This window comes from Cajanus cajan, chromosome 9 (genome assembly GCF_000230855.2).
Source record: "Cajanus cajan strain Asha chromosome 9, NIPB_CcT2T_4, whole genome shotgun sequence".
NCBI lineage: Eukaryota > Viridiplantae > Streptophyta > Magnoliopsida > Fabales > Fabaceae > Cajanus > Cajanus cajan.
Window position 1 is genome coordinate 26,441,939 of NC_138525.1, and position 15,592 is coordinate 26,457,530.

General features: G+C 30.7%; 1 protein-coding gene across 1 annotated transcript; it reads right to left on the reverse strand.

Moving 5' to 3' along the window:
• Positions 1-670: 670 nt before the first annotated feature.
• On the reverse strand, positions 671-3,924 carry LOC109818952 (mraW methylase family protein). The gene is made up of 4 exons (XM_020384509.3): positions 3,308-3,924; positions 2,186-2,254; positions 1,519-1,711; positions 671-1,280 (listed from the first exon to the last, which is right to left on the reverse strand). Exons 1-4 carry the CDS (start codon positions 3,839-3,841, stop codon positions 883-885), a joined length of 1,194 nt encoding a protein of 397 aa, XP_020240098.1. The 5' UTR covers positions 3,842-3,924; the 3' UTR covers positions 671-882.
• Positions 3,925-15,592: the final 11,668 nt, after the last annotated feature.

Genomic DNA, 15,592 nt, shown 5'->3' on the forward strand with positions numbered 1-15,592 from the left:
ATTTTATATAAGTGTTTGTATGTATCACTTAAATAAATAAATAAATAAATAAAAGAGATGTGTATCATTTAAAAAGACCTCATAAAAAGTCAATGTAATTTTTTTTTTTTTTGATAAAGATATTTAAATTTTTCTCATCTAATCAATCTTTATAAGAATAAAGTGATATCTCTAGTCATAACTTTATACTCAAGACGATATTTAGTCTTTAATTAAAAAAAACAAGTACTAGACTACTTGAGGTAATGACTTTTGATAACTTTATTAAAAAAATAAAAAATATAAATGAGTCCACTCTATTTTTAAAGTTTTATAAATTACAATTAGTAAATCATCTGATTGAACTTGAAATTAGAATTAAAATATTTAAAATTCATTGTAACAAAATCATTAAAATCGATCTATCGATAAGATTGGAACATAAAATGTTCATAATTCTATGTTCAAGCCCTAATATTTTTAATGTAATTATAGTGGATAAAAAAAATCATGGTAACAATTTTTTTCTTTACAATGTAAATCTCAAACATATTAGACTTCCCCCGTCAAACCAAACACTTCATATAGCATTAGTTAAAACTCACACGACACTTATGCTACAATTATTATTAAGACTTCAAGAAATACGTGCATATAAACTGCTTCAATATTCAAAATTTCACCAGATGAATTACTAAATTTAAATCTTTAGTTAATAATTTGCTAGAAATCATAAATACAGACAGTCATTAGGCAATTTGCAACCTATGTGCAGATCGCCTTTGATCTTTTTTCTTTTAATGAAAAGTTGTGAATACTATTTTCTCTAAAGGTTGAAATGTAGGACTGAATACAAATATTTCTAGGGGCTCTACACCAGACAACAATTGTCATGTTTTAACTTCAATGCTTCTGAATAACTCTAAGCTTTGCACTTCTACTTCTGCGGTTCAGTTTTTCTTCTTCTCCTGACGGCGTGATTGGTCTTTTTGTGAGAATTATTCCATTTGATCCATGTATTACTTGTTTTATCCATGTTTCTTTTTCTTTGATTTCATCACTAGTCTTCTTCAAATCCCTTCCGTCCACATCTTCGCTCCCTTTAATGATATCAAGAAATGTCTGCTTCACAATTCTGTCCTCTAGACTATGAAAAGATATGACAGCAAGCCTACCCCCAGGTGCAAGGCAATCAAAACAAGAATAGAGGGAATCCTCAAGTGTCTTCAGTTCATCATTAACAGCGATTCTCAGAGCTTGAAACACCCGCGTTGCTGTCTTTATCCAACCTTGCCTTCCACCTATTACAAAGTAATTAAAATTTGTATATAGATAATTACAATGAAGAAAAATGTAAGCAAGTGCAAAGTCATGTTATAAATCCTCTTCAAATGTTGGCAAATAGATAAGGAATGGCATTGTAGAGAACATAACAGGAACATATGTGAGAGTCAATTAATGACATGCAATAGAAATGATAGTTTTAGTGTAAGAGAACCAGAAAACAGAACTGCAAAAGAAAACTGGAGAAGGAGCTACCTCTCATTGGAGGTGTAACACGCCGAACGAGATCTAGCAAGTCACTTGTCGAATGCAACCCGCCATGTAACCGGGCATCAACAATTTTCTTTTGCAGAGTTCGCCAATTACTTTCTTCCCCATACTCCCTTAGGATGCGTCCCACTTCAGAATCTGGCCAGGAATTTAATATGTCTTCTGCTTTAAGACTTGCCTGTCACAGGCCTGTCCATCAGTTCAATAGGAAAGAAAAATTATGTATTACTCTGCAGCAAACGGACAACTGGATATCATTACACAAGAAACTTGTGTTCCTTAATTACCAAAAGTATTTGTGTGGTATAAGAGGAACTAGGCACATTTCGTTAATAAGAAAGACTAAAGAAAGCCATGTAAGACACTGAATTCCAATCGATGGTTATAACTCCACACTTTCCCTCTAAAATGAATCCCTCTCTCTAGAGTAGCAGTGTACGTCTTGGATTTAACCACCCTAACTAAACAAAGAGACTACAAAGAAAATCACCAGACAATGTTAAATAAAATTTGTCTGATGTCATACCGGCAACTTTCAACAACATTACATATAATTTAGAAACAATCAACAGTTACGATCATATCTATTGACTCTATTCTTCCTCAAAAGAGTACAAATTTCACACCGAGACCAAAATGCCTTATACTATACCTGAGGATCCATCCGCATATCAAGGGGTCCATCATTGAGCACACTGAATCCTCTTGCAGGATCGTCCACCTAAAACAAAAAATACACAGAAAAAAAAAAACAAAACTTTATCCAGACTTGACCAAAGATTCAAAACAGTCAACCATGAATTCTAGTGCCATTTGATAGCATCATATCATAGTTCTAAATTTTGATCCATAACCTTATAATTTAACAACTAATGCAACTGCAATTTAAAACCATGATGAATGGAACCAATGGTATAAAAATTAGCTTGAATCAACCGGTTGGAACTGGTGATATAACTAAATCAGAAATATATGGTACTTGTATGAACCGATGTGACTTAGATAGTTGAACCAGTCCAGACGAGTAGGACGAATGACTTGTTTAGGTAAGTTTCTCTGAAAACACTTTTAGTAGACAAAAATAGAAAGAAAAATGAAATAAACCTCTCCTTAAGCTAAAATTAGCTTTGGTATAACATAATTTGTAGAAGCTCTCTTCTATTAGCTTCTTCAAATCTTATTTTTAATTTATTCATAAGCTAATTTTATTAGCTAGTAAATAAACTTCTTTCAACTTTTCTTCCTATTTTATTCTCCTGGTAGTATTTTTGTTTTGGAAAAATTTATTCAAACAGACCCAAAATTTACATAGTACTAAAAATGTTATTGGTGTTTTCTTTAATCGAAAATAGGGTTTTACCTCAATAATACTTGATGTCATTTAATGAAATCCTTTATTAATCATGTTAGCACCAACTATCAGTTTATAAAACATAAACAATCTTTGTGGAGCTTAAGCTTAAAGCGAACAATATCTCATAAGTATATTATTGTGCATCGGGGGTGTTACCACACACATACACATGTCTCCACATTAGTAAGATATTGTCCGCTTTGAACCAAGCCCTCACGGTTTTGTTTTTGGACACCATCCAAAAAGCCTCTATACCAATAGAAACAATTGTGTGTATATAAATTCACGTACATCTTCTTGTTTGAACGACATGAGACTTTGCTTGCATCCCAACATATATCCTTCAAATAAATCCCAATAACATAACCCAAAAAGATATTGCAGGTAAATAAGTGAAGGCTATAAAGTTGTGGAATGAACCTGCATAGAGGACATTCCCAAGTCCATTAAGATGCCATCAACCCCCAATTGCATCTCACCGCTTTCTCTCAACACAGACTTGACATGTCTGAAATTCCTCAAAACGGTGACCGCTTTGACCTCAGCGCCGCTTAAAACGGCGTCGAGGCGAGGCTGCGCGAGGTGGTGCGCGGCAGAGTCGACGTCCATTCCGAGGAAAAAGCTCAACTCGGGATGGGCCCTAATGACGGCGGCAGAGTGGGCGGCGGCGCCGAGGGTGCAGTCGACGAAGGAGGTTAGGGGGGCGGCGGAGAAGACGTCGAGGACCTCGGCGAGCATGACGGGAATGTGAGAGGAGTTGGTGGTCATCTCATTTAGGGCGAATTGCTTGTCGGAACGCGTCCTGCGCTTCTCCTTGGCCAACGCAGCTTTTGCGTTCTTGTTCTTTGTGACGGTGGTGGCGGACGAACGAGAAGGAGAACGCAGAAACGCGTTGGTGATGGTGCGTTTGGGAGATAGTAGAAGTGAGGATGATACCTTGGAAAGCAACGCCATTTCTATCACACACTTCTTCACTGTCTTTTGCTTCCCTCTCTGCTTTCACTCCTTCCTCATAACACCTGCTTTTGCCATCCGAATCAACCCATAATTATATTAATAAATAAATTATATTATATTTCAATAATTATATAAATAAGATAAAAAAAGAAATAAATTATAAATAGAAAAATTAAGAATTAAATTACATATTTAATTCAAAGTATAATTTTAAGTTTGAAATAATCTCTGGTTGCAATCTAAAAATTGTTGCTTGCTGGGAATGAGAAAAGGCATAATGATTTTCTCTCTGTGTTTATTGTTGCTCTCTCTTAATAATAAGTCACTCATACAAACCTAATTGACTTTTATCACTTGATCAAGTGGAATATAATGAGCTTATATATTTGAGTCTATTATTATTATATAAAAGGAGCTCAAAATCCATCACTAAAGATGAGGATTAATTTGTGCTCATGTAGTGTGACTTTCATTAACCAAGCATTATAATGAATACTAGAAGCATAAGGTCGGTCCTTTGTGTCTCAAGACAAGCCTTACAACCACTAGGCTAAGGGGACATTTGGTACACGAAATTTTTTTACTTTTTCGAGAATCTAATGTCAAGAATATTAGTTTATCGCATTTGGTTTGTTATTTAAAAAAATAATATTTGTAGGAAACATTATTTCCTATGAGTGGTTTTTGCATAATTTTCCACGAAAATATTCTCATGAAAAGGTGGGAAACTAACTTTTTCAAGATAAAAATAAAGTTTTAATGTGATAAATGTGTCATGTTACCTTTATTTGGTTATTTAATTTAGTAAAAGATCCTTGATTTCCATGTAAAATTTATAAACATTCATAGAAATATTTATGACTAATCAAACAATTTTTCATCATTCTTAAGAATCATGATTCTTGAGATTCATAATTCTCAAGTATAAAAAAAATTTTCATATACCAAATGTCCCTTGAGTGTCTTGGTTATTAAGAAATTTATTTGGTTATTTAAAAATGTATTTGATACATAGACACAACAATCGTTCATAAATATAGTACTACTTTCACATATCCGTGACTAGGGTTGGTGCTTTTGAAGGTAAGATTTTTATATTTTGATGTTTTGGGATTTTTGGTCACACATTGTTACCATGTTTAATATTTTGGGGTTTGCAATCACATGTTGCCACATTTATATTGGGCTTTGAGTGTGTGATCTAACACATGGTGGGTAAAGGATATATTTGTTTGATTCTACTTTATATCTCTAGTCTCATGACAAAGTTGTGTATATGAATACCCTATGCATGTTGTGGGTATGTGATATTCATACATGTTTGAGATATGTGTGTTGTGGGGTTTAAGGCTTCACTTTGAGGTAGACCCATTTGCTTATTTGCTTGTTTATTTATTTATGACCTTATGCAAATTGTTGTTTTAACCTTACTTTTTTTTTAATGTTAAGGGTATGTGAATTTTGCTTATGTTGTTGCTTTCTTTTTGTTTCTTTATTTTTGACCTTGTGTCCATGGTTATATTGAAGATGCCATTATTTTTTGACCCAAAGCATAATATATGGGTTGTATTCTTTATGTTTTCCTATTCTAACATTATTTTTGTGAACAAGTTAAACCTAGTGTTTTGACTTGATTATTTTTTATCGCATTGATTCATACCCTAATTTTTGTGCATATATTATCTTGAATTAATATGTTTGATATGATTTAGTCTTTGTGTAATTAGTGTAGTTATGAAATTATTAAGGACTTTGACCCTAATGTTTTAACTAATTTTATGGTTGGTTAAGGGATTGTGAAATTAATATGTGTGGTTTATGGATTATTTAATTAGTTTAAGTCCAATGTGTTAAATTGGTTTAATAATTTGGGATAGAATTGTTAGTTATTATGAATAGTTATTTTGATGTTTTTGTCCACTATGGGGAAATTTTGTTAATAGAGAAACCTTAGACTATTTAGATCATGTGACCACATGGAAATGTGACTTCAACAAGTGGAATTATTTTGAGATTTTAGACATTTTGAAGGAGATGGGTTATGTGAAAGTTATTAGCATTTGATATCATGATCCAAGTGAATCACATGAATTATCATATTTGGGCTAGGGTGTTGGTTGGTGACAAATGAGCAATGGATATGGTTGATTTGGAAAAGACTAGTAGAAATGTAGTTAGTTCTGCATCCAATATTTTAGCATCCTGAAATAGTTAATGGGCCACCTGATCCAATTGAGCAAGCCCATGTTGGTGAGTAGTGTGGGAAAAATATGGAGGACAATCCAATTGAGCAAGCCCATGTTAGTAAGAAAAATGGGTTAAATATGGAGGATAGTCCAATTAAGGATACCGATTGGTGAGTAATGCGAGCCAAATAAGGAGGATGAATAAGTTGATCTAGTTGGTGAGTATTGTGGGCTAAGTGGTCCAGTTGTGCAACCCGATGTTGGTGAACAAGTTGAGTGCGATTTAGATGATGAACCAAGTGATGAATATGATCTAAGTGAGACAGATGGAGAATACCATGATGACATCATGCCTATGGCCAAGTCTAAAAAGAACCAAGAGGAGTGGGTTATTTTTAGTAGTCTAATTTCTCTTATTTATATATTTTTTATTGTAAATATTTTCTTAATTTTTACCTTGTACTTTTGGGTCAATTAGTGTAATAATTTATTTCTTTATAATTTTTTATTTTAGGGGTGTAAATAATATTTTAGGAAGATGTAACTAGAAAATGATATATGTGCTTATTGGTCTTAGATGATCCATGAGAACATCATTGGACATGTAAGGCATCATGTTTAGACATCCATATGGTGGATAATATGTTCTCATAGCCATTCAAACTCCAAGTCACATGTGTCACACCTAGTCACACTTTTGGCACTTTGCCATGTGACAAGCCCTCATTGGCTCTTCTAGATTTAGGATATTGACATAAGTCACACTTCTTGCACCTTTTCATGTGACATGCTTCTATTGACTCTTCTAGATCTAGGATAGTGAAATTTTTTTGGATGAAAATTCAAATTTCAAATTGTAACTAGAGTTAGTAGTCTTAACTACAATTTAAACTAACCTCGATTACATGTAATCATGGTTAGTTTAACTTGTACCACAAGCTAACAAACTCTATATGTAGCTTCCTCCACATACATTTTTGTCAATTTTGAGTTGTGAATGAAATTAATTTCAAATTTCTCTCTTAAAAGCTCTAAGTTTTTTCTTAGGAGAATCTACTCCTTTTAAACTTTTATCAAGAAATTTCTCCTTGTAGCAAGCTCTTCACCACTTGGTCATCCTCAACTTGAAGTGGGATGTCATCCTCTCTTGTCTCTCCACCATTTTTGAATTTATTTCAAGCTTTGAGTTCCATAAATAAAGATCAGAGCATCAATGGAGCTAGTTGAAAAGAAACTCAAAGCTTCTCCTCCACTAGCTGAATCATACTATGCAATGGATGTTAGTTTTATTGACTTTGAATAACATACAAATGTGGGAAGATATATGTTGATGTCGATGTTTCCCTCGACCAAGGAAGTAGTAATTTAAGAAAACCAAGTATAGAAACAAGATGTGATTTAAAAAAACAAGACTCGAGATTGGAAAAACACATAAGGATGCTAAGAGTGTTATAGTATTATACTATTGAAAAAAGATAGAAAAAAAAACTAGTGATAAATTTGAAAGTAATTTACGGGTAAAATTTTTACGAGAAAAAAATAATTAAGTAAATTATTTTTCAAACAACTTTCTTTTATAAAAAAAATAACTGAAATATAATAATTTTAGTTGTGCTAAACACAATTTTAGAAAATTTTATTTTTTTCTTCATTATACTTTTTGTCACTCATTTTTTATGTTTATGAAAATTTTGTTACATAACTTTCATATTTGCGCATTATACCTTTCAACTTTACCTTCTAACTTTCAAAATTTTGTAAATTTTATTACTCTTTTAGTTGTCCATCTAACATTGTTTGTTGATCGTTAACATAACATGTTGACGGTTGACATAATATGTTAATTGTTAACAAACACGTATATCATATCATCATATATATGTCACATCATTAATCCACATCAATAATTATTGTGTAATACCATCAATTAACATGTTACATGAGTAGTTAATTAGCGATGGTAGATGACCAATTAATGAGATAATAAAATTTGTAAAATTTTGCAAGTTGTATGACAAAATGTACAAATTTAAAAATTATTTACCAAAATTTACAAAATCATGCAAGATAGACAACAAAAAGTGTAATTTATTGTATTTTATTTTATTTTTGCCTCGAGAGCATGCTTGTCTTTATATTTATGAAAGTCTAATGGTGGATCCAACAAAATGAGTAGTATTCAACAATGATAATTACATGAATGTTTAATTATATTTTTAGTCTTTATAGTTTCATAAATTTTATCTTTTATTTTCTATAATTAAAGACGTGTCAATTTAGTTTTTATACATCACATTTTTGTTCTTTTGTAGTCCTTGATGTCTATTTTTATAGGACTTAAATGATAAAATTTATGAAATTATAAGGATCGAAAATAAACAAAAATGGTATATATGTAGATGAAAATGAACTATTTTCAATTATAGAAACTAAAAGATAAAGTTTATGAAATTATAAATACCAAAAGAGTAATTAAAAATTATTTGAAAAGAAATTGTCCTACCGTAAAGTAACTAATGGAGAATTAGGATTGTTTGGTTTTATTTTTTTTATAAATAAAAATAATTATTTTAATAAAAATATTTTATGCAAATCATTTAAAATAATATTATTTTAATTTTTAAATAAAAATTAGAACATTTTTAAGTTTTTTTTTTGTAACCATGATTTAAGTACAAAGTATTCACTGCCAGAAACAATGCTTAATCTCTGTGGGGAATTATGGTTAAGAGATACAAACTACTACCACTTGTGCTAGCCAATGTTGATACGCTTTAAAATTATTTTAGTTTTTTTACATTTATTTTCTATTATTCATAGTTTTCTTACATTCTAAAAGCATAGTTTTAAAAACCGGACCGGTCATCGAACCGGTTAAGGTACTGGGTCAGTGGGTCAAAGGTTGAACCGGTGGGTCACTAGTTGAACCGCATGACTCGATTTTTATTTATTTTTATTAAAAAAATATTCATATTAAATATATTTTATACTTATAAATTTTAATAAATTCATATCTTATTTTAAATTTCAATTTTTCTATCTTATTTAAAATTATTTTTATTTTTATTTTGTAAAAAAATACATAAAAAAATTACATGTTAAACGATATATTAATACAAATTAAAAATATAAATAATATGTACATATATAATATACTTGCAATTAATATCACAAAATAATATATGTAATATTTACATAGATATTGCATTATTAAATATATAATTTAAAATTAATAATATACTATAAAAGTTATTTAAGTTGTATATATTGCAAACAAATATATTAGAACAAGTAGTCATTGTTATATTTAATAAGACTCCTTGCTTTTTCATTAAGAGATTCAATTTTCATTATTATTTTTGTGATTTATGGTCCCTTAAAAAATTTAAAAAAAAAAAGAAAAAAAAGTGGTTGAACCGGTTTGACCCACCGGTTCACCGGTTGAACCAGAAAATTGACCGGTTCAATCCGGTTTGAAACGGGTCGACTGCATAACCGATCCAACTTCAGATTCGGACCGGCTGAACCACCGGTTCCCGGTCCAACCGGTCCGACCGGCCGGGTCGGTCCGGGTTTTAAAACACTGTCTAAAAGTCATATTTTGTCTCTTCTACTCTCTAACATAGTGTTTGTTTGAAGGTAAATGAAGATGAAAGGAGAAGTTTGTTTAAATTTTTTCTTATTTGGTTCAAATTTTAAAAGGAATGAGGAGCGAAATCTCTCCTAACCTAATTTTAGTTTAAAAATTATTTTATAGAATAAAAAATAAACATAATTAAGCACTTTCTTAATATATTTTGATTCCAGTGAATTTGACTATATTTGATATGTAAGTAGTTAAAAATCGAAAAAGTTAACCGTGAAATTTATTATTTGAATATTGTTAAGCTAACTTATTGAATAATAAATATTTAGTAAAACCATTTATAGTTGATGAATGTTAGATAAAATAAATAAATATGTTTATATAATATTTTTTTTTATAAAAAACATTTATACATACAAACAGGGGCGGATGCTTGTGGTATAATGCAGGGGCCATGACTACCCCATAAAAATGTGAATAAATTATATATATATATATATATATATATATATATATAATTTTATTTTCTTATATTTTAAGTTAATTAAAATAAAAATGAAATAATTAAAAAGATGTTGATAGAATTATAATTACGAAAACAAGTTTCCAGACATATTAAAATTATAATTACAGTTTCCAGGCCACCACGAGTCCATTGTCCATGACTTGACAATCAATTAGTCACAAATCGGTAGTTCACCAGTTTCACAGTTCAACAATTCACCAATTTTGCAATTCGCCAGTTTTGCAGTTTAGCAGTTCCATAATTCTATACTTGAGAGACCCATTTATTCATTTTGATGAATTGTTTTGTTGCTTCTTTGTGTTACTCTTAGAGTCTTAGTTCCAGACTTGCAATGGCTACTAGTTAAACTTTTTTCTTTTATAACTTTTTTCTGTTCATAAATTACTTTTTTTTTATAACTTTTTTTCTGTTTAATTTATATTTTAATTTTTATTATCAATTAGCTAGTTTAAATTTATTAATTTTAAAAAATATATTTACATGTAACTTGACCCCCTCATAAAAATTAAGCTAGTTTCACCCCTACATACAAATATATTTTTGGATAATTATTAATTTGTTTGCTTATAAAAAATATTCATATGTTTTTTTTAACTAATTTTGAACTCTTATAATTATATTTTTAGTGAAAATACTTTAATTACACTTTTTAGTTTCAATTTTTTTTCATATTGTGTATTATACTTTAATCTTATGTTATTATATCTAAAAACACTTCGACTGAGTTTAAAATAAAATAAAAAATAATTTACAATTGAGTTAAAGTCATACTTTTATTATATATGTTGGTTAGTTTGATAATAATATTATGTGTTTTTAAATACCATTTCTATTGTCATATTAATCAATTATCAATATTTTGAAGTATAATGCTAAAATAATAAAATAAATAGCATAAACAGTGTAATCATGTTTAAAATAAATAATATAATATAAAATATATGAAAATAAAATAGCATGAATTAAATTTAAAAATTCCTATTATCCATAAAGGAAGTATAAATTCCTACTCTATGTAAAAAAAAAGATAAAAATATATAAGAGAAAAAGATAAGAAGTTAAAAGGATAAAATATAATATCTTGTTGAAGTAATTTATCTTATTGAAGTAATTTATCACAAAATATTACAACCTATTAAAATGATTATTTAGCAAATACTACTAATATATATTATGGTGAAACAAACTTTTTAACTAATAAAAAAAACTTGAAATTAGCTTAAGATATTTGTCAAAGATACATCTCATCACAATATAAACTTTGTTGTTGCAAAGTTGAAATGTTTTTTTCTTAGTAGTATTTATTTACAAGTAAGTTTACAATAAATAAATATGTTTAAAATTGAATTTATTAGAGAACAAATGATTTTCAAAACTCAAATTATAACATGTTAAAGAGATAAATGATAAAGTAATTGTAGATAAAGGTTGTAACAAATTAAATAGATAAATGATAATGTAGTTAGAAATGAGATATGATATTTTGTTAAATAAGATGATTTTTGTTTATCTTTCTATTGATGGTTTGTTATGCAGTATTGTTGTTATAAATATTTGTATAAGCTCTTTAATTAAATATACATTGCATCATATTTCAATATGGTATCAAAGTTAAAAGATCTTGAGAAAACCAATACGAAGACCAAGATGTATACCTATGACGATAACAAAATTTTGCCATATTATCTTAATTCATCAGATAATCCAAGAACACCCTTAGTCGTGGCGATTCTCAATGAAAAAAATTATTGAATGTGGTCGCATTTGATGAAGATAGCACTTCATGCAAAAATGACTGGGTTTCATTGATGGAACAAGGCAAATTGTAGATTATCAATATTGGGAGAAGGTAGATTCGATGGTTATGGCTGGGATCATAAATGCAATTGATCTAAAGGTTCATGGTAGTATCTCACATGCAACAACCACAAGGATATTTGGCTTGATCTTGAAGAACGTTTTGCTTAAACAAATGCACCTAGGATCCAAAAGGAGATGACTTGAGTGTAACAAAACTTTACACTCAATTCAATAGTCTATTTGATGAACTTAGGAAGCTTAGACAAAAAATAGTATAGGCATGTAGAAACCTCTATTATGAACTTAAAGCCATTACCATCACTCAAGTGTGCCTTTAATCATGTCTTGAAGGGAGAGGCATGTTTCACAGTTGTGAGAGAGAAAGGAAACAATGAGATGGAACAAGGAGTTGCCTTTTATTCAAATTTTAGAAACAGACAAAGAAGAGACAGGCCAAGGCCCAAGTGTGATCACTGTGGGAAGATTGGACACATCAATGCAAAATGCTTTGAAATAGTCAACTATCTTTCTAATTGGGACACATGTAGGACACAACACGAAAACAACAAATTGGGAGGAAATGATGTTGTAATTCAAGTTGATGAAGATCAAAGAGGCAAAAAAGATGTGGAGATGGATAATATAGGCCACGCTTTACATGGAATACGACTAAAAAATACTGGATTGTCAACCATGGCTGGTAATAAAGAGATCCGATGGATCTTGGATAGTGGCGCATCTTATCATATAACTCCCCTTTCCTCAATTTTAGAAGATATACAAACACTTAATAAACCTTTTAACATCATAGTGCCAACTGAAGATGTTATACTTGTAGAGAGAGTTGGAAGTCTAAGCCTCGATAAAAATGTTAAAATGATCAATGTATTAATTATTCTTGATCTTAACTACAATATAATTTCCATACACAAATTGACACGAGATTTAAAGCGTGTGGTCACTTTTATCAATCTAATTCTTGTGTGATATAGGACCTAGCCAAAAGTTGGATGATTGGATCGGGTAACTTACAAAATGGGGTTTATGTGTACAAAGGGATAAGACAAGGAGTTGTTTATGCAACTAGTCACAAAAACAACACGGTCCTTTGGCACAACAGAATGGGGCATCCCTTAATCAAGTCTCTTCAACAACTTGCTATCTTGATTAATTATAGTTTTGATTTCAATAAAATAAACTATTATGATATATGTCATAGGTCATAGCAATGCATACTTTCATTTCCTCATAATATTAATAAAGTTGATGGACCTTTTAATTTAATACATTATGTTTTATGTGGGAGATATGATGCTCCCTCAAATGATGGTTCCCATTATTTTCTAACTTTGGTTGATGATCATAGTCGTGAAATTTAGGTATATCTAATTAAACACAAGACTCAAACTTTCGATATCTTCATGAACTTCTACAAAATAATAGAAACACAATTTGGTGCCAAAATCAAGAAGATTTGCATTGATAATGGAACTGAATTCATCAATTTGAAAGTGCAAGCATTTTTCAAGCAAAAAGGAATATTGGAAGAAACATCATGTGTAACCACACCACAATAAAATGTGTGCATGGAACGAAAGCATAGGTATATTTTAAATATTGCAAAGGCCCTAAGGTTCCAAGAAAACCTGACCATCCAATTTGGGAGTGAGTGCATACTTGTAGCAACCCACATTATAAATAGGACTCCTATCGTGGCCAATAAAGGAGTCACACCATTTGAAATGCTTTTTGGGAGATCACCAACTTATGATCACCTTAAAGTTTTTTAGTGTTTGCATTTGGTTGGAAAAAAATCGAAACAAAGAGATAAATTTGGCCTAAGAGCAAAAAGGTGCATCTTTGTGCGTTACCCACAAGGGCAAAAAGCTTGGAGAGTTTATAATCCTAAAACTCATGAAATTTATACTTCACATGATGTGGTATTCTATGAGCATACATTGCCATATGTTATGCATCAAGGAAACATAACCAAAGAAGTACCTACTCACAACTTCCGTGATGTTTCTAAACTACAAGAGGAAGGGGATCATGAAGAGGAGAAAAATGATGTCAATGTTGAAAGTTAAAGAAAAGAGGATTCAAGTATGGTATAACTTGAGGTGTAGAATGAGAGGGAGACTCATCAAGAAAGCAAAATTGCAATCCTTTTGCCGCACACTAGACAACCACCTTCATATTTGAAATATTTTTTTGTCACGCAACACATAAACCCATAAGCATGAAGCCGAAACAATCACACTCCTCAAGTAAGGTTTATCTTGTCACTAATTTTTAGGGGTGTGCAAAAAATCCAAATTGATCCATAACCAATTCGATCCATATTGAAAAAAATCTGAACCAATCCACTTTATAAAATCAGTTCAATTATCCGATCCATTTTTACAAAGTGGGTTGATTCGGTTTGATTTGATTTTTTTAAAAAATCGATCCATGTATGAGTAAAAAATGGATAATCACACTGCACCAATCCGATCTAATTTCAAAAGAACCGATCCATATTTTAAAAAAATCAAATCGATACACTTTATAAAAAAATGGATCAGTTAATCGATCCACTTTTATAAACAGATTGGTTCGGTTCGGTTTGGATTTTTCAAAAAACTGATCCATGAACACCCCTACTAATTTTATCAATGATGGTTGTTTCTCCCACAAGCATTAAGCCTATCTCATAATAATCAACAACATTCAAGAGCCAAAATGTTACCAAGAAGCAACTAAAAGTTACGAATGGCAAAAAGCTATGGCAATAGAACTCAAGGCCTTGGAAGACAATGGAACTTGAGAGATAACATTGCCTCCAATCAAGAAGAAGATTATAGGATGTAGATAGATTTACAAAGTGAAGTATAAGCATTTGGGAGAAGTTGAAAAATACAAAACACACCTAATAGCATAGAGGTTCACATAGGTGGTAGGAGAAGATTTCAATGAAACTTTTGCATTTGTAGCAAAGATGACTACCTTTTGTTGTTTCCTTACAATGGTAATGGCAAAAGGGTGGGAGCTCCACCAATTGAAAGTGAACAATGCCTTCCTATAGGTGAACTAGAAGAAGAAATCTACATGCAAGTTCTATATGGATATGAGATCCTAGGAAAAGGAATGGTGTGCCATTTAAAAAAATCACTATACAGGCTAAAACAATTTTCATGGAATTGGTACTCCAAGTTTTCATAATCACTTATAGATTATGGCTTTTAAGAATCTCATGCAGATCATAGTCTATTTATTTACTCCATGGGAGGTGTCTTCATGATTGTGTTGATATACATTGATGATCTTGTAGTTGAAGGAAATGACAGCCTCACATGCAACAATTTCAAACAATATATAAGATGTTTTCACATGAAAGACCTTAGGCCTTTCAAATTTTTCCTAGGTCTTGAGCTAGCATAAGGAACAGGTGGGTTATTCATTTGCCAACGCAAGTACACTATAGATATCTTAAGTGAATGTAAAATACTCGATTGCAAACCATTTCCCTTCCTAATGGAGCAAAACCAAAAATTGGATTTAGACACAAGACCTGCCTTTTCAAACCCTCCTCGCTATCAAAGGCTTATTGGTCATTTAATTTACTTGACCATTACTCACCAAAGATCTCTTAACTTGTTCACATATTAAGT

Bases quoted from the DNA above. Each gene is read 5' to 3' on its own strand.
- LOC109818952 (XM_020384509.3), bottom strand. From the start codon at position 3,841: ATGGCGTTGCTTTCCAAGGTATCATCCTCACTTCTACTATCTCCCAAA. The intron at 1,712-2,185 runs GTATAGTATAAG...GGCCTGTGACAG, and splicing joins ATATGCGGATGGATCCTCAG to GCAAGTCTTAAAGCAGAAGA. The intron at 1,281-1,518 runs GTAGCTCCTTCT...ACTTTGTAATAG, and splicing joins TGTTACACCTCCAATGAGAG to GTGGAAGGCAAGGTTGGATA.